This window comes from Hyposmocoma kahamanoa, unplaced genomic scaffold (genome assembly GCF_003589595.1).
Source record: "Hyposmocoma kahamanoa isolate Upper Pololo Valley unplaced genomic scaffold, ASM358959v1 82, whole genome shotgun sequence".
In the NCBI taxonomy this organism is placed as follows: Eukaryota; Metazoa; Arthropoda; class Insecta; order Lepidoptera; family Cosmopterigidae; genus Hyposmocoma; species Hyposmocoma kahamanoa.
The window spans coordinates 864,649-884,179 of NW_020654133.1; the positions used below are offsets into that span (position 1 = coordinate 864,649).

Genomic DNA, 19,531 nt, shown 5'->3' on the forward strand with positions numbered 1-19,531 from the left:
GTGTGTGTGTGTGTGTGTGTGTGTGTGTGTGTGTGTGTGTGTGTGTGTGCGTGCGTGCGCGCGCATGTGTGCGTGTGTGTGGTATGTTCGTGTGTGTGTTGGCCTTTTCTTTTTATAACATCAAGTGACGGGACGAACAAGTCGCGCGCCTGATGGTACGTTACACGCCTGTCCATGACAATTACAATGCCACTCAGAGCTTTAAATTCCAAAGATCTGAGGGGCGCTGCCGCTGCGCCCGTCAGCCTGACACGTAAGTTGACAAGTACCATGTGCTCGTAATGTCACCAACACCCTTACTATTCCAAACCGGAACACAGTAATGCTGACATTACTGCTTGACTGCAGAAATAGGTAAGGTGGCAGTACTTCCTTGGACAAATTCTTTCACATGGAGCTCTACTTCGACATAATTCCATTAGAGTCACTGCCATTTGACCGTAGCACGAATAAAATGGTGGTTCTGTATAACAATTCTCTACTCACCAGTGCAAGTTTACGATCAATCAGGGCCGATTAACACATCGTAAACAATGGTTCAGTTAATCAGTTAAATTAACTTAACGGATACGATTAAACCGGAACGTCGTTAAGTACTAATGTAAAAGCTCCTTTTAATTGGAGACTCACGCGCAGTAATCATTTCGCCTGCCCCGTGCTCAGCAGCGGACGGCATATTGACGAACGTAATTTAAAAAAATATAAAATTGTAAGCTATTCTATACTATTTATTGTAAACTGGGTTATTTGTAGAAAGAAAACATAGAACCAACACAGGATTGCTTAGAAAAAATATATTTGTATTTTTGAATTTAAAAAACTAGGCAAGGTATTGAATTGCCATCTACTACTAAAGATTAGGAAGTAAAAATAAAAGAATAATGGTGGGCAGTTTAGAGATCGAATAATTTTTGTATTATAAAATTTAAACAAGTCACATACATGTATTTTCAGGGTGATATATCTATTTCATCCACTAATTTCGTTCATATCGTTAGAATCTTTAAACTTTTCTCCTAAAAAGGTGTCATTTGGAGATGTGGCCTTATTAAAGAAAGAAATAAGAAAGAAAGAAATCATTCGGCTATTACAAATAAAATGTACAAAGAACCTAAATTAAATAAAAAATAAAAAATAAAATACAAAATATACAACAGTAGCCGAAAAGGCCAGCCAGCTCAGCTTAATGCTGGCTGAGCCTCTGCCCAGCCTGAAAATCAGCTCAGACGATTTTCAGCTGGAGCCTGAGTTAAGGTAGATGGCTATGCCTATTTAACAAAACGCAATAGGACTAACAAATAATCCGTAATTTAAAAATAATACAAAAACATTAAAACAACAAAATCTAATTAAAATAAGAATAAAATTATAGTATTATTAAAAATGTATGCAGAGTGCTCTTAAAACAATTTAAAATAACAAAATTACTACTAAGAATGATGTCTGAGGCATAATTATGTAGCTGCATCTTCAACACACATCACACACACAGAATTTTCGCTCGCGCTTCCTATTTACGCGCCACTGCAGCAGTTGCATCGTGTCTCCGCGTTACACCCGGCATAACTTAAATAACAAGTTACTATCTTAGAGATTAAGAAATGTACTTCTGTAAGGATTTTACAATGAACAATATGATACCTGACCCTGACTCGAGTTTTACTACTTCAACAACTAAAATGCCTCCAAAGTGGTGATCGCGACGAGATTAAACCGCCTGTGCCACCGCGCGCATGATTCCGCGTCTCGCGCACCGTCGCGGGACGCGGTGCAGTGTATTAATCGCCTTAGTGTTTGTCAGCCCAACGAGCGCTGCGGATGTATACATAGGGCGCACTATAAGTTTCCGGAACTGGCCACTTACATAAACAATATTTAAAAAGTAATTACAACATTCGAAAATGGAACTCTTAGGCGGTAGAATACAGTTTCTTTCATCTAACTGTCACTTGTTTTTACATTGTGGCGATATTTTAGAAATTGGTTGTCTATATCACCATGGATTGAACTCGTGAAAATGTTCGTGGTATGATTTTCTACGACTTTAAGTGTAATTTAACAGCTCAGCGGAACTTCGCTCGACTTCAGACTACTTTTGGCGATGAAGCACCATGCAAGACCACTATTTATAGCTGGCTAAAACGCGGTCGTGTGAATCTCAGTGACGAATTTCGTCATGGTCGCCCGTCCACTGCTATGAACAACAAAAACATCGATGCTATTCGCTGTACGATCAAAACAGACAGACATGTGACATACCATGAGATTCGCGCGTGTTTAGGCATAGGCATGAGTCAAATAGAATCAATACTACACAAACATTTGGGTGTGAAAAAGCTGTGCTCTCGGTGGATCCCACACAATTTGACTGAGGCTCAAAAAACGGATCACGGCACTTGGTGTAATGCCATGCTTACCAGATTCAACGAAGGGGCGTCAAATTTGGTGTTGGGCATAGTAACGGGTGACGAAACATGGATTTATAATTACAAGCCCAAAACAAAGCAGCAATGGAGCGTAAGGGTCTCTCGAGATGAGCCGAAATCAACCAAAGTGGCGCGCGTGCAAAGTGCCTCTAAGCGGATGATTGTTTCTTTTTTTAATAAAACTGGACACGTGGCTACTGTTGCTTAGGAGAATCGTTTTACCATGAATAGTGATTGGTACACGACCATTTGTTTGCCGGAAATTATTGGCAAACTCCGTAAAAATAACCATAAACTCCGTATCATCTTGCACCACGATAATGTCAGTTCTCACACGGCCAGACAGACTTTTTAAAGGTGAACAACGTTGACCTTGTGACTTTTATTTATTTCCATAAATTAAGAACCAGTTACGCGGTCAACGATTTTCATCACCTAAAGAGGCTGTCGAAGAGTATGAAAAATATGTTTCAGAGATTGTCACGGAGGAGTGGCACAAATGTTTTCAAAATTGATTCATTGGTATGAAAAAGTGCATTAACGCTAACGAAGATTATTTTGAGAAACAATAAATTCACTTCTGACCATTTATAGTATTTTTTTCTTATTCGTTTCGGTAACTTATAGTGCACCCCACGTTATTGATCATGCAGCTACAATTATAATAACTAAAATAATTTAACAACTAGGTATTTTACATGTGGAAGCTGATGCCGTTTATTTGTCGTTTTGACGTATTTTTTTTACGCTTTTACGAAAACCGTCCGTTATTATCCGTTAACCATTAACCAGTTGACTAGTTGATCGATTGCTTGACTGTTTGGTTCGATCGAATTTTATTCTATCAAACAAATGCTCTATCAAACAAATGTTCGACCCAAACGAAGTTCACTTCACTTCACGTGATAGTGAGCGACATAACAATAATATTGCCAGTTCTAGACTGAGTGTTACGTGAAATGTTGAATATAATATAATAAAGTGGAATATTGCGCGCATGAGCCATTAAAGTCTAAAATGATCTGGTTATTTAGTAGCTTGAAACTCGGGTTATCGAGTCACAGGTGCTGTTCGAAACATTTTGATTCGATGGATCACGATCGACATACGTCTAATTCGAACATAATGGGAGGACCCTGCCACCTTCCTTGTAGCGTATGTAGTACTGCTTTCTTATTGGGAACAGCGCTGATTTAGATCGTTCATAGCTAGTATCTATCGCTAGTTAAGGGTATAGTACGCGGTTGCACCCAAAATCGCTTCCTATTTGGAACGGCGTATGGGACTTCCGTGACGTGTCGTGTAGCCAGGGGGAGTAGTTTCCTACTGAACGGTTATACTATTGTATTGTATCCCTGTGGCACCTACTGTATCAAGCAAAAAACTTATACTATTTATTTATTCTCATGTGGGGTAAAACGGCAGATATTCAAACCATATTTGTATTGCAAAAACGAGCGATTCGTTCTGTGTACCGTCTAGGCTCTCGGGTATCTCTCAGAGAAAAGTTTAAGGAGACTGGTATCATGACTGTGGCATCACAGTGCATTTACTCAAATATTTTATATGCCCGTAAAAATATACATAAATTCAATAAGAAGGAAGATATCCATATTATTAACCTTAGAGCTAAGTCCAAACTCATGGTACCACGATTTCGTTTAACCAAGTTAAACGACTCTTTTATGGAGAACTGTATACGTTTTTACAATAAGGTTCCGGAGCATATATTAAGTTTATCATTTCCTTAGTTTAAAACTACATTAAAAATATTTTGATTGAAAAGTCATATTACAAAATTCAAGACTACGTGTTAGATAAAGATGTATGGAAAGAGGATACGGCTCCAGAATCCACACTAATTTGATTCAAAATTGTATGTATTCCAAAACATTAAAAATTTTTTAAAAGAGCAAAACCCTAGAGTTTCTGCTCGTTAATCTCGGGGAAGTCAGCGCAGTGAACGAGCAGTAGCTTAAATGTGACGCTTTCAAGTGTAAATTTATTTTACCTATGGAATAAATCTTTGACTTTGAATATTACAAAAATTTGGTTTCCTCTGTCACCCGTTCTACGCTTCACTACAGGTATATAATTAATAACTTTTGTTATAATAATGGAAAAAATAGGGTGGTTTCCATTAACATTAGACATAACTGATTCATGACTTTACCACCTCAGGGAACTGTGAGTATGGGACCTTAAAGGATTCGAAACGTGGCTTGTTTGAAAAAAACAAGTACATCGACTTGGATACGAAAAAAAAATTGTTTTATTTGTTATACTTGTAATAGTTAGCGTTCAGTGATTTTTTCTAAATACAAATTCTTACCCCCTTTTAAGCACATTTCTAATCACCTAATTTTAAAATTCAATAATTGTGGTCAACTTACCCAATTAAAATGACTCAAAATCAATCCTTGTAGTACACCCACCTGAGTTTAAAATGGCGCTTAGATTGGCCCTTGTAGGACACTTGTTCATTATAAAAAATACTTAAATTTGGATCCTTGTAGAACACCCAGCCCAGTTCAAAATGGCGCCAAAACTGGCCCTTTTAGAACACCTGTCCATTATAAAGAATACCCAAATCTGGATCCTTGTAGAACACCCACTTCAATTTAAAATGGCACCAAAATTGGCCCTTGTAGAACACTAGTCCATTATAAAAATACCCAAAGCGGATGCTTGTAGAACACCCACCTGAATTTAAAATGGCACCCAGATCGGCCCTTGTCAAACACTTTCCCATTTTCAAAAAGACTCAAAATCCTTCCTTGTAGAATATCCAAACAGTTTAATATGGCGCTAAAATCGCTAAAATAAAAAAAATCCAATATCGAGCCTTGTACTTAGAGAGTGCATACTAATACAAAAAACCCGGATTTTCTGAGTTTTCCTCTACATTTTGAAATCTGATTTTTAAAATTGAATCCAGATTTTTGACCGACTTGAAAACTGTATTTTTTGGATATATGTTACGCAATTAAGCTGTGCATCGAGTTTGATGATTATTTTTTTTATTGGAAAGAGGGTGCCTTATGTAGGTCTCATTCCAATTCGAAGAAAATATTCCACCTCTGGGTGACAAACTAGGGGATAAATCCGGTTCCAATTTTTATAGATTAAATCCAAGAGAACCTGCTTGGTTTTATTTTTTTTTTTAACTGAAACCCTGTAGTTACTAAATTGACATTTATCCCAAAAGTTGAAAATTGCCCAGCCGCTTAACGACGCGTTGCGTTGCCCCGTCAGGCGCCATCTGGCGCTTGTCGACGTCCGATTTGTGTCAAATTTTCTCCGCCTGTACTTATTTTATACATTTTAATTTTCAACGCGCGAGTTGCGAGACGCGAGGTGCGGTCACCTCCTAGAATGTCGCGGCGGCAGCAGCTCCCTAGACGAACTCTTTCACAAGGAGCTTTACGGCTACTAAATAAGCACTTGTTAAATCTCTGGTTGCATAATTATGACCTGTTGATGAAGCCATTTTCCGTTACAGTTTAACTGTCTACGCGATCTTGCGGTTTATTGTTATGTGACATATTACGTATATGATGTTCAAACTTGAACAACCCTAATTGTTTATATTGAGGTGTACTACAATAGTTCTTTGAAACTTTTCAAAATAAAAAGACACTGTGCGAATATATTAATTTATTAAATATTTTTTGTAGTAGTTTCATTACCATTACTAGCCCTAAAATTATAAGGATTCTTCGGTTTGTCCGAGGCTGCCCTACTTACCATGGTTCCGTCGCTACCGGTTCTCGCCAGATCGGGAGGCGCGTAGGTATCCCCGCCATATGGCGTAGTACTTTCCCCTTCGTTCGCTGTTACCTAGAACCAAATATCTAGATGTATAATCATGGACGTCTAACGCTTTCTAGCAACGTTACCTATACATAAAATTCAAGAAAAATCTACTGGTGTTTAAAAAACGAATGAACCGCCTTAGTACCAGAGAAACTAAGACTGAAATAACTGGCACTGAGTCCATTATCATCGACTTCATTTACACGGGTCTCCTCTCAGATGCCTAAAGGCCATAGTCCGCCACACTGGCTCAGTACGGATTGGGGACTTTACACGTTTTCCGAGGTTTGTGAACCTTCTTCGATGTGCAGGTTTCATCACGACAAGCTCATGGTCAATTTCAAATTAAAATTCGCACATAAACTCCGAAAAAGTCAGAGGTTTCGAACCCACTTCCTCTGCTTGAGAGACAATACATCAAATTATTAGGCAACCACTTTTGTTTTTTCGAGACAGAGTTGGATAATCCTTTACACAACTAAACTACCAATCGATGAATTTGAGAAAATACAAATCGAGCAAACTCAGACTGAGTTTTTCAGGATTTTTTCAGAAATTTACCCAACTTTAGATGCTTGCTACTTTACTACACTTATGAGTGATGTATCATATATCAAGAGCACGTCAAGCTTTGGAACGTTCTTATCATAAGCGGCATAGAGTTGGATTTAAGTTTTAAATGTGAAGCCTGACGTGCTCTTGACCCTGTATGAGTGAAAGCCGAGTGTTGCGCGAAACACGAGAGAACTAAAATCCGTTACTCACCGTACCGAGCTAGAAACGAGAAACCCGGAGTAAGGTCCCAGATTCAATGAACACCTACCCACAATTATACAGTGTTGAGGAATGTCTTTCGAAGAAATTGTATTTTTCTAATTATTAATACAAAGATCGAATACTTAATAAAACTTCCTTCATTCCGGCCGGATTCGAACTGACGTATCCTAGCAAACCGTGTCAGACGCGATGCCAACTAGCGGAACTTACGAATATTTCCACGTTCTTGTTGTCGGATCTTTGTATTTAATTTTCAACGACTTCTTAACCGTAGCGCCATGAGAAATATAAGGAAGTATTTTATCGCCTAGTTGGGTACCTTTACAGCTACCAGGCATGGCAGAGATGTCGCTATTAATAATAATAATAAATAAATAATTTATTTGGCATCCAAGGCCTACTTATTAGTAAATACAGACATTTCTAAACTTATGACTATTGTTAGTAAACACAGAGACAAAACATAAAACACCAGAAATGGGCGTTACAAATCGTATACCTAGTCTTGCCATTAATACAGTTAAATACATAAATATACAACAATTAAAAATATAAAAAGCTTATTCGAAGTGGTCTCGTGTGTAGTGGTCCTTTAAACGTTGAGGCCAGTTATCAATAGAATAGATTGTTATCAATAGGGACTCCAAATTATCATGGCGTTTAGAGCAAGCTGTACTCTCTAAAACTGACCATAAATCATAATCCAGCGGATTAAGATCGGGACTAGACGACGGCCAGTCTTCAGCTCTGATGAAGTCCGAAACGTTCGCTTCCAACCAAGACTGCGTGGGCCGAGCTTTATGACCCAGCGCCGAGTCTTGCTGGAAGGACCATACTTGGTTATTGAACATGGTGATGTTAAGGGGCTTAACTACCTTCTCAAGAATGGTATCTTGATACACTTGTGCCGATGTTTTGATACCTTTTTCACAAAAATATGGCTCAGTCACTCCTTCATAGCTAACACCCAACCAAACCATCACTGAAGTCGGATAATGTCCACGTTGCACTCTGTCGACTAATTGGGAAGCTTCCTTAGAGCTTTGAGCATAAATACGGTCATTTTGTTTGTTAAAATGTTGCTCAATTGTAAAAATTTTCTCATCCGTAAACAAAATTTTTCTGTGAGCTCCCTTAGCGTACCGCTTCAGTAGTTGTTTCGATTTTACCACCCTATTCTTCTTTAAATTATCAGTTAAGAAATGACCAGTGCGTCTCTTATAGGCTGCAAGTCCTAAGTCATCTTTTAAAATACGCGACATGGTTCTAGGTGCTATCTTCATTTCCCGAGATAAAATCTTTTGCTTTCGGACAGGATTTCTTCGAATTCTTTCCCTTACTGCTTTGACCACCTTTTTCGTACGAACACTACGTGGACGGCCAGATCTTTTTCTGTCACAAACAGAGGAAGCCTCATTGTACCTATTAATAGCCTGGGACACAAACATTTTACTAATACCAAGTGTATGGAGAGTTTTAAAAATTGCATTTGGCTCCATACCTACTTTGTGTAATGCAATCGCAGCGATTCGGTTCTCTTTATCACCCCACTCCATTTTAATATCGCAAAATATTGTACAATGTATTGGCGCCAAAATGAGAAAACACAATGAACAATCGTATAAAAATGACAAATTCGAATTTCAAATGTAATATTTTTTTATTTTTAAGTGTAACAGTATTTATGGCCAGACTAAGTATAGTTATTGAATCTATATATTGTGGTAATATCGAATATCCGATATCGTGTAGCTTAGAAACTGTATCGATATTGCTCCGCATCGCGTGTTTTATAGCGATGCCGAATCAAGCCGAGCGATTACCGAGTGGATACCAACACGAAATCATCGATATTGCTTCGCGTCAGATATTCACTGAGTGGATATCAACGCGAAACCATTTTTTGTGCGTCTTTGAAACTGTACACTAACATTGACCCGCATTGCTCTTGTAAAACTATATCCAATAATAATATATAGTTTCGAAATCCGATTTCGAATATTGATATATAGTTTCAATACGATATGCAGAAAAAGCTATATTACCCATACCTAAAAAACACATATTATTTCGCTCGAGGCGCCACCGATTACCCCATCACGTCACCAGAACCCGGACGAAATGACCAAGCATCGGCGCATAGGGCTTAGCCCCAAACATTTTCAGGACACTGTTACGGATAGAACGCAGTCTAGAGAGTAGTGACCCCGTCTTTTTTAGCATCACAACAAAAAGGTCGTCCCCTCCCGCTTATTCTCGTATTTATTTTTATTTCATTTTTAACATCCTTGTATTTTGACAATATTTTATGATTTTGTTTATTTATACTTTTTTGCTTGTATTTCTTTTGTAAAACCGTTTTGGCCTTCAGCTTCAAATTAGTAATTGTAAACTCCGTCTCTGATGGACCCACCCGGCAAGAACTCGTAGTAGTTCTTAATATAATAAATACTTTCCTAATTTCTGCGTGTTGCTGTCGGTGGGCCCTCGGAACGGAAAGAATATGACCACATTCTAGCATATTAATTTCATCAATTGAAGGAATTATCTGCAGCTTAGCTAAGTACAGAACTACGTACAGAACCATTTCACATTTTGACACGTCGGGCAGACGATAAACCTTGGTCATTTTCCCGCCTATGTTGTTTCCTGCTTGTGAAACTGCACGATCTAGTGCCGAAGCACACTGCCTGCCAGTTTACGTAGTCCTGCTGCTGCGTAACCTGATGCCACCCTCCATCTACGGTAAGATTTCCGTCATAGGTGAGTACGGAACTCCGAAAGTGAAAACAAATGATCTTCGACCTGATAAATTTATGTACCCTGACCTAGTTTAGTTTTTTATTTTATTTGTTGAAAACAAATTTCTTCCAATTCAAAGTTTTAATGTTTGGTATAAAGTAACTTTTGTAATATAATTATTTTATTTTATCCTCCTAGTTTCATTTACTACCATCCTAGGTAGGTAAGGAACTAGGAAAAAAGTGCCCGGTAAACCATATTGCATCATTAATGAATAACGTTTTAGAAAACTTTTTAAGCCAATTTGATCTATAATTACATTAAGTAAATGCAGATAGATTTTCCATGATATGCTAACAGAATTCTGAATTATTCATTCATCAATTAGGTCATGTTGCTCGCCAACAACCAGACAATCTTGACAAACTGGTTGTGGTGAGTATAGTGGAGGAAAGGGACTCCGCGGTCGATCATGCAGCCGATGGAGTGACCAAGTGACCGTCCTCGCCGGCCGCCCTATAACAACAGCCCTGAGAGATGAAGACAAAACTAGATGCAAGAAAATCGTCATAAAGTCTCGAAAACCTTTCAGAGTCACGACCTTCAGCATTAAAGAAAACGGCTAAAAAGAAGACATAAATACAACCACAAAGCCGAAATTCCTTTTCACTTTTCTGTTCAATGCATGAAAAGACTCGCAGAACCAAAGCTCGGTTAGAAGGGCAGGTACCTTAGTGCTTCGAATGTACCTTTGTGAGAGGAAAGAGCGTAAATAATCAATCGGCTCCTACTACCTATTTGCAGCCCTCGGCTCCGATGCCTATTTACAACTGGGAAACCCAAGGGCGGCTACCTTGCCCAACGCATTAGCATAGCCATACAAAGGAAAAACGCTGCCAACATCTTGGGCACCTAGACGGGGGGACTCAATTTTATTAATATGATTTTAAAATCCTAGTTTTACTTTCTAGTAGTTAAGCTTTTATTGTACCTTACCTTATTAATATACAGGTAATCAAAATAAAAAGTAATAAATATTAGACTGCGTGAATGGCCGCCTTACCTCATGCCTCTGTACATGTACCGTGTACCCATAATCCGAAGGGCCCTTTGTAGATTCCAATTGATCCTCGTCTGCCTCTCTCAGATTCTGGATGATTTTGTGAATCACGTCCCTGTAGGTAAGGAAGGGCAAAGAAATTATTTCCATAAGAAACGAAATAAAGGAATGAGAAACATTATCAATTTGGGCCAGGGTTTTAGTTTCAATGGATAAAAAGGGATAATGGCGTCATGGGATTCAAATATGTGAGACAGTCAACTACCCGGGCGTCGATTCAGGACCTTACGATAACTCAGTTGTCGACCGATTCACAACACCCGAATCGAACGTCAAGCTGTCGTATTCGAAACCGAACCGTAATGACGTCATACCCGTACGATTACTCGAGCTTCTCGACCAGCAAAGGCCACAAACGTTATTCAGAACACCGTTATAAGTTACCGAACGTCATATTGTTTACAAATTTATTTTAATACAAGGCTAATTCAATCGTATTTTTTAGGCCTTTAAAGGCTTAAAAATGTATATAAAAGATTTTCATTTTTCTTATAATCTACTTCACCGACTAACTGCGAAAACGCTGTTCGATAACGATATCGTATCCGAATCCGAATAGAACTTTCAACTCGAATGTTCTGAATAGGTCGGAAGGCGCCCTTCGATTCGAGAACGATATACAATAGAACGATTCGGTTAAATATCGAAAAGATTCTGAATCGGGGTCCTGGTATCAAACTATGGAATTCCCAGTACCATGAATCCCAGGGCATAACTCAAAATTACCAGACACAACCAACTTAAAAAAGTTAATTTTCCTAATCCCGCACCCACAGTGCAAACCGTTAGGTTCAGAGGTCCTCAAACGATCAACTCAACTATCATGTCATTGAAAAACAAAATGTGGATGCATAAGATGCCACAGAAGCTCCACAATGGTGGAATCAATTTAAGCCGGTTGTGACCAAAATTTTGACTTTCCATTAACCGCTCACGCGATGCGTTCCTCCTACCGCAAAATGGCGGCTATTTGGTTTCGCAAAATAGAAAAGGATTCAGTTTAAATACAAGTTTGTATAAATAAAAATTATTATTCTGTATTGCTAAATAAATACCCTCCGTACTACCAACAAAAACATCTCAAATAAAATGCAGTAATACACCGCAAATCCTGCACTTAAAAAGCACTAATGACATTTTTGGTGTACTTGGATAAATATGATAATATTCCGTTTGAGTGGTTCTAACGTTTACCATAAAATTACTCCTTAAAGTATAGTTAATAAACATTTATATTCAGGGTAAACTTAAAAATCGCTACTTACGGTATGTTTTCAATAAATAAACACCGAAATCACCAGCCCAAACAATTCCACACACGATTGTCGTGACGTATTTTTGAAGTTGTTTATTTTTTTTAAATGACAGACCCAGGCATTAAAAACTTTATGGTTTGCTAGAGTAGTTACCGAAATAGCAATTAATATTAGTTATTTTACCTGTTATAACTTCGATGTCCGATAAATCGGTATAAAATCATCACCGGCACCTCTAAGTGTGGTATGCGTCTACGGCCGCATGTATCGCGTGAGCGGTTATCGGAATTACCCTCAAAGAAACTGATAGTACACATAGGTACTATCATAATAATTTCTTATTGAAACACCTTATGTTTTACTTCATAAGTAAACATTTCAATACAAACAAGACGGGTTTGATAATTGCATAAAACTTAGCACATGTTTCTTTTTTGGCAAGTTCCTCATCAAAGTAAATAGCACTGTGTCAGCTTTCAAACACATTTGAAGTTGATGAATTGGCAAAAAATCATATAAAAACAGGGGGTCTACCACAGAACAATAAGTACAGTAGAAGTGGTTAGATAGTGTCCGACGCGTGCCGACTAGAAGACCTATGTCTTGTAAGACCTATGTTAGCTCAGTCCGCGATTTTCGCTTTGCATGGTATGACTGCGTCATTTGATTGTTTCTTGCAAATTCTCTAAAATCGTAGAAAAATGCCTTATGTCCTGTTTTGGAGAACTAAAATAACAGCCGCATCAAAAATATTACACGTGGTGTTATTTCATGTCATCGGAAAGTATTATTTTAATAAATGTTCAGTTGTCTGTTACAAAATACGAAAGTAAAGCTTATACCCCTGCAATATGGTCGTTTCTTTTTTGAAGAACTAAATTGATAACTCCAAATCGTCGTCGTTCATCAATTACCCACTAGATGGCAGCACATTTCAATATAATATCAAAACGTATTGATGGTATTGAACTTTTAACTATATAGCGAGTGGGTAAAGTTTAAATTATATTAACAATCCAGAATTTGTTATTCTTTTTAAATTTGAAAGTACGACCAATCAATATCAAGTTTTTGTGGTGTTTCATATTAAGAATGTGTTAGTTTTGGCGACAGCGGTTCTGATAGTAATCGAGCCCTAAGGCAGTTCCATTCCATTTCCAGTATTGAATCTACCGGGAATCGAAGCCATATTCTACATAGAGCTCTAAACGAGACACGACAGTCAACTAACGCTGTAAAACCAGCTTACCCAGCAAACATAAACCCCAAATTCTTCATTGCATTCTTCTGCGGTACGGTCAACTTGCTTGTCAGCTTCTTATACCGGTCCAGAAGTTCAACCTGGTTCACGTTTGAGACATGCTTGTTGTCTTGTACCTCGTTGTCTTGACGTAATGGGCCGAGGCGCCTTGCCAAATACTTGCTGTAAAAAGATTCATAAATGCTGCTGAATTCGTAAACGGCATTCTAGGAAGGGACGGGAAAGGGACTTTTAATTATGATACCAAGTACCTAACGGATAAACAAGTCATGCGCGTAAACGACACACCTGCCACTCAGAGTTTTCTATGCGTTTGTTATAGTCTTTTTGTTTTAACGGATTTTTTGCATAGCGCCACCTGTGACAAATCTATGAAAGTTTCTTTTCATTCAACCAGGTACCTTTACAGATACCAGAGCTTAACAAGAGATGTCGCTTAATATTGTATTTTTTTCTTATTTTTTATTTTTACTGAAAACGAACAGTGTTTACAATATCATAAATATACAAAGTAAAACTTAAAATAGTACAGCCAATAACACCTACGTAGCAAATTTTAAATGTAAAAAAAAGGAATTGAACACTAATGTGATGTAAATAATTGTACCTAACTTTAATGTCTAACTTTAATCAGTATTTAACCAAAATTAAATTTAATTTAAAAACACACGACCATTATTTTGTTGCAATTCCACTCAAAGCTTTAAATCACAAAGATCTGGGGGGCACTGCCACTGTGCCCGTCCAACTGAGACATAAGTTGACAAGTCTGTAATTTCACCAGCCACCTTACCCTTCAAAACCGGAACGCAGTAATGCTGACATTTGTTAACGACTCTCAATGTCCACACGAAGCAGTACGAACGCACACACTACATATAGAAATGTTTTTGTAATTTGAGTGCTTTTAAAATGTAATAATGAATTTTTAAAAAGATTCAAAAAAACTATTACATTTCCAATGTAATAAAAACTCATGTGGGCCTCATAAGAAGGCTCAGGGTCCCTCATCGGGGACTCGGTATTTCTCTACGTGATAGAATCAGAAATGAGGAAATCCGAAGGAAAACTAAGGTAACCCACATAGCTCGAAGAATTGCTCAGCTGAAGTGACAGTGGGCGGGGCACATAGTTAGGAGAACCGATGGCCGTTGGGGCGGAAAGGTTCTCCAATGGCGACCGCGTACCGGATGACGCTTAGGAGGTAGACACCCACCAGGTGGACCGACGATCTGGTAAAGGTCGCGGGAAGCCGATGGATGCGGGCAGCGCAAGATCGATCGTCGTGGAGATCATTGGGGGAGGCCTATGCCCAGCAGTGGGCGTCGTATGGCTGAATGATGATAAGGGTGACAATAATTGTAATCTATTGATACAAGAGATTTTAAGGCGACGAATTCAAATATGAATGCGAGCCTAGATTTTAGAAGGTGCGGCGTGGGAAGCCGCCTCTGGCATCCCGCAATATGCGCGCTTAAAATTAATATAGAATAAAATAATTACCAGCGGAGAAAGTTCGACACAGATCCGATGTTGACAAGCGCCCGATGGCGACTGACGGACACGCGGGTGGCGCAGCGCGTCATTAAACCCCTGGGCAACTTTCAACAAGGCTTCAACAGGGCCTACAGGGCTCCAGTTGAAAATCAAAAGAAGGATGGCGACATCCCGTGTGACTCAGTGTTTTTGAAGACGTGCATTAAAGAGACCTATCAATACTTGTGATTCATTATCAAAGCATCAAAAAAACTACTTGAGTACAGGCTGTAGACGCTGGGGTTATAAAATTTATACAGGTTATGTTTATTACATAGCCCCGTATTTAGCTTTAGATGTTTGTTCATTGTAGGAGAAAACAAGAAGTTTTCAGTTTGTACCTAAAAATAATAAAGAACTTGCTAAATATTCCTAAATATGTCAAACTCTGCCACATTTAATATAACGTTACACGTTCTGTCGCAATGAAAATGAATAAAAATTTAATCTGCCCGAATGGCAGAAATCTGCCACAAATGGTCACACTGTTCTCAATCTCAAAGTGACATTGGCAAGAGGCCTCTTGTCAACACGTTCCTTTGCTAACTTTTGTATCTCTCATTTAGATTATTGGCCAAACATTTTTGTCACATTGTGTTTTATTTTTCACTTTATGTCATTATTGTTTAATTGATTATTTGATTAGGTATTTTATAGCTTTAATGTTTTATGTGTGTACTATAAAATAACCAATACTTTAGGTACATAAACATTCAATCATGTTTAAAATGAAACTTATGTGCAAGAACGTTACCTAATCTACGTAGATCGAAGTGAATCAATTGCGTTGTGTTCTTGCATCTATTCTAAAATACATTGTTTTGCAATTTCTTTATTCCTGACTTTTAAAAATCTACAAAAATATAAAAAAATACGTAAAATTATACTAGCAAAGTCCAAGAACGATAGTACGTTCATTTTGGGTCAGCTTTCGCCATTTTTTCAAATTTTGTTTATTGTTTCTTTATTTTTTTCACAAAATTCGACTTTCGTTCAAACGCCTCCATACTCCAAGAACTCGGCATCAAGCAGCGTCTGTCTAATGTGGTGCAAACTCGCATACTAAAATTCTTCGATCACGTCTCGAGACGGAATTTCAACTCCACAGAGCGCCTTGTTGTGCAGGGCAGAGTGGAGGGCACTAGACTGCGCGGAAGGTCACCCATTCGATGGACCGATCAAATAAAATCTGCAGTGGGCGCTCCTTAACATGAATGTATGAGTCCACTAACAGAAAGATACCACATCAGCCGTTAACAAACGTACTCCGTGATGTCCACGACCACTCTGTCAAGAGTGATACGAAAGCGAAGAAGAAAAGGATAACAGAAATGACCAAAAAATAAAATTGGTGTAGTGTTCATTGGAGGTATCGATGTGTTCGAGTAAAGTACATCCTGTCGTGTAACACATTAGCACATTATTTAGACAAATTGGTGTATCGTATATTTTTCATAAAACCGTTATTTATAGTAAATACCTTAAAGTATTTGCTCTAGCAAAACAGTCTTTCGATGAATGACAAAATCTGAGTGAGACATTCTTTTTATTACGGTCCTAGAGTGCATTTGAAACGCTGCAATTAATAGTGTTGATGGTACTCACGTTGAGGTTCTATCCGTAGCAATGTCGTATGCAGTTGCCCTTTTGTCACAACCCATCAACTCCGCGACTTTCTCCTCAAGTTTTTTGGTGAAGTAGAACAGTGTTGACATTGCCAGGTTTTCGGTATGCAGTAAATAGCGTTGCAACTGGAATTATTCGTTTCACATAGCTTTTGTGATTGTACTTTTGACAGAACAAGTTACTTTGATAAAGTATTTGATATTTTATACAAAGTGGATGCGGTACAGAATTGGACTTCAGCTGAAGTACTATCTGGCTTCAGGGTATGTTCACATGACAAGCGTAAAGTGTTTGAACAGTGTATCACATGGCGGGCGTTTTTTTGGGCGTTGAATAAATACGTATTCTTCTGAGCCCATTTCTAGAAAAAAAATCAATTTCAAAACTCATGTGAACGGCAGCACGGCAAACCCATGATCTCAAAGCGCGCTTCAACGATAACCTTGACAAGTGCCCCGCGTTAACGCGGCGTTGAATGCGCGTTCGCCGCTCGCATGTGAACACTTACAGCGATTTACGTTTAGAATTAGGTAAATTGTAAGCGCGTGTTAACGAAACGCCTGTTGAACGCTCGTCGTGTGAACATGCTCTTAGTCACTCTAAGAAAACTATAAAGATATGTGAAATCTATTGTAATCGAGAAAGGTTAAGGTTACAAACACAGTGACGCTCCGTACAAGAAACCTCAATGTGGATTACAGCGGGTCACACCCCGTAAGGAAACTTGTCCAGCATCGGAACGTATATACGAGTAGGCTGATAGATCCAGGTAAATCAGCGATTTGTTTATATGATGCAGATAGATATATACCTAATACACTACAATGGCAGATCTCAACTACATAGTTCAATACTGTGCCAAAAGATGGCGCCTCAAAATTTTGTAACTATATTTTTCTACTCGTTTTAGTTCCAAATCAAAATTGTATTGTCTATGGTACTCGCCACTGAACTGAAACTTTTTGGTCTGTACACAGAAGTATTTAAGTTTCACAAAAAGAACGTCCGTTTGCTAATTATTATATCAAACTTCACGGTGCTGAAACGCTCGACTGCCTTCTGATTAATTAAATTGGCCTAAGGACTTGCAATTGGGCCATAAAACTTTGTAATAAAATATTGGTTAAATATAACCTGGCCACTTTTATTCTATCTCTTTGGTTTTTGTTTTATAGCGTTTATTTGATTTTCGTTTGAGTTTCTTATCATGGATTGTTAACAAGATATACGTTAAATATTGGTTGAGTTTCATTATTTTATTAACGCGTAGAAAAAGTATTGTATGCAACCTATAATTAGTTCTTAAAATCTCGTACCCATTACTGAGGCCACGAGCCTGTCTCGACTCATATGAACCGTATTGATAAGAGTGACAAAACCTTTCCAAAACCCAAACAGTATGATAATTCTGTTTTCTTCGTTGGTCCGCAGCAATTTAGAGTATTGTTCAGTTATATGGTCACCCTTTTATAATTGTCATATTGAAAGAATCGAAACTGTCCAAAGACGGTTCCTTCGGAACTTGAGCGCTAGGTTTGAAATGCGTAGGAAATTGGATACTTACGAAGCAAGACTCATATATTTTATAAACGTACGTTCATACGTTTTATAAACGCCATTAACAATGTCTCATACAATGGTCCTATTTTCAGCATGTTTGGAGCTCATAACAACTTTTCTAAGGATTTGGACGTATTCTCCCAGTCGCTATACTTATTTAAAAAATTGTAAGGAGAAGCTGAGTATGTTTTTTTTTTTTTTCATTTTTATTGTGACTCGGCAAAATGACTTCACCGCGCCTGATGGAAAGTGCGAATACAGTCCAGAGATGAGAGTAACGGATGGAAAACACAAATATCTTCACTCCGTCACTATCATTTTGCCGGTCTGGCCAAATGCTTCTTCACACTACGTTTGAAGGACCCGATGTTATAGAGGGGAGGGAATACATGCGCCGGGAGTTGGTTCCACAATTTGATGGTTCGGCATCAAGTTGTGGAACCAACAACAAAAATCGTTGGATTAAGAATCTCATTGTTTGTAAGTGTGTGTAACATGTTTTTTTGCTATTGTTTTTAAGTTTATTTATTATGTTCAATGGTCTGTTAATTTGTAAGTACTCTATTTATTTCGCACATGCCGTGCGTGGCCGTCATAGAAATACAAATTTACCTCAATTGTAATGCATGTTCACTTAGCATCTTCACAGTTTGTATTCTGGAGCCAAAAATAGACCCTCATATTGCAACGGTTGCATAAAATACTATAGTACATCAGCGTGCATATTTTTTTCGCCGACCATAGTGTCCTACTTTTACCTGTCCCTATGGGTGCTTGAAAAGAGCCTCCCCGCACACCATTTCCATTCCTTCCTTGTACGTCCGGATCTACCCGGCCAACAATAATCCTTTCACCACGATGACAAGCGTCATAGTGCATGCCATCTATACGTTAAGAAGAAAACCTGGACCCCGATTCAGAACTCTTTGATATTTTAACCGAATCGTTCGACTGGATATCGTTCTCGAATCGAAAGGCGCTTTTCGAGCTATTCGGAACGTTCGAGTTAAACGTTTGATGCGGTTTCGGATACGATATCGTATATCGATAGATTATAAGAAAAATTAAAACCCTTTTATATACATTTTTAACACTTTAAAGGCCTAAAATATAGGAATGCATTTGTCTTGCATTAAAATAAATTAATAAAATTTAACAAAATCCAGACTTTATTTAGAATATTAAGAGATTTCCACATTACATTGTTACTTTGTAAACAATAGTAACATAAAATAACAATAGCTAACTTTATTTCGATAACTGTGTCCTGAATAACGTTTGTAGCCTTTGCCGATCGAGAAGTACGAAGAATCGTACGGGTGTGACAGTCATTTCGGTTCGGTTTCGAATACGACAGTCTACCGTCCGATTCGGGTGTTGTGAATAAAAATGAAAAGAAATCGTACGATAT

General features: G+C 38.2%; 1 protein-coding gene across 1 annotated transcript in view; it reads right to left on the reverse strand.

Moving 5' to 3' along the window:
- Positions 1 to 6,073: 6,073 nt before the first annotated feature.
- Positions 6,074 to 19,531, reverse strand: part of LOC113234236 — a 16,241-nt gene continuing 2,783 nt past the window's right edge. The window contains exons 3-6 of the mRNA XM_026469536.1: positions 16,540 to 16,685; positions 13,387 to 13,560; positions 10,825 to 10,936; positions 6,074 to 6,266 (exon numbers count right to left, since the gene is read on the reverse strand). Coding sequence (XP_026325321.1) covers positions 6,087 to 6,266; positions 10,825 to 10,936; positions 13,387 to 13,560; positions 16,540 to 16,685 — 612 coding nt within the window. The 3' untranslated portion in view covers positions 6,074 to 6,086. The remainder of the gene's footprint in view (positions 6,267 to 10,824; positions 10,937 to 13,386; positions 13,561 to 16,539; positions 16,686 to 19,531) is intronic.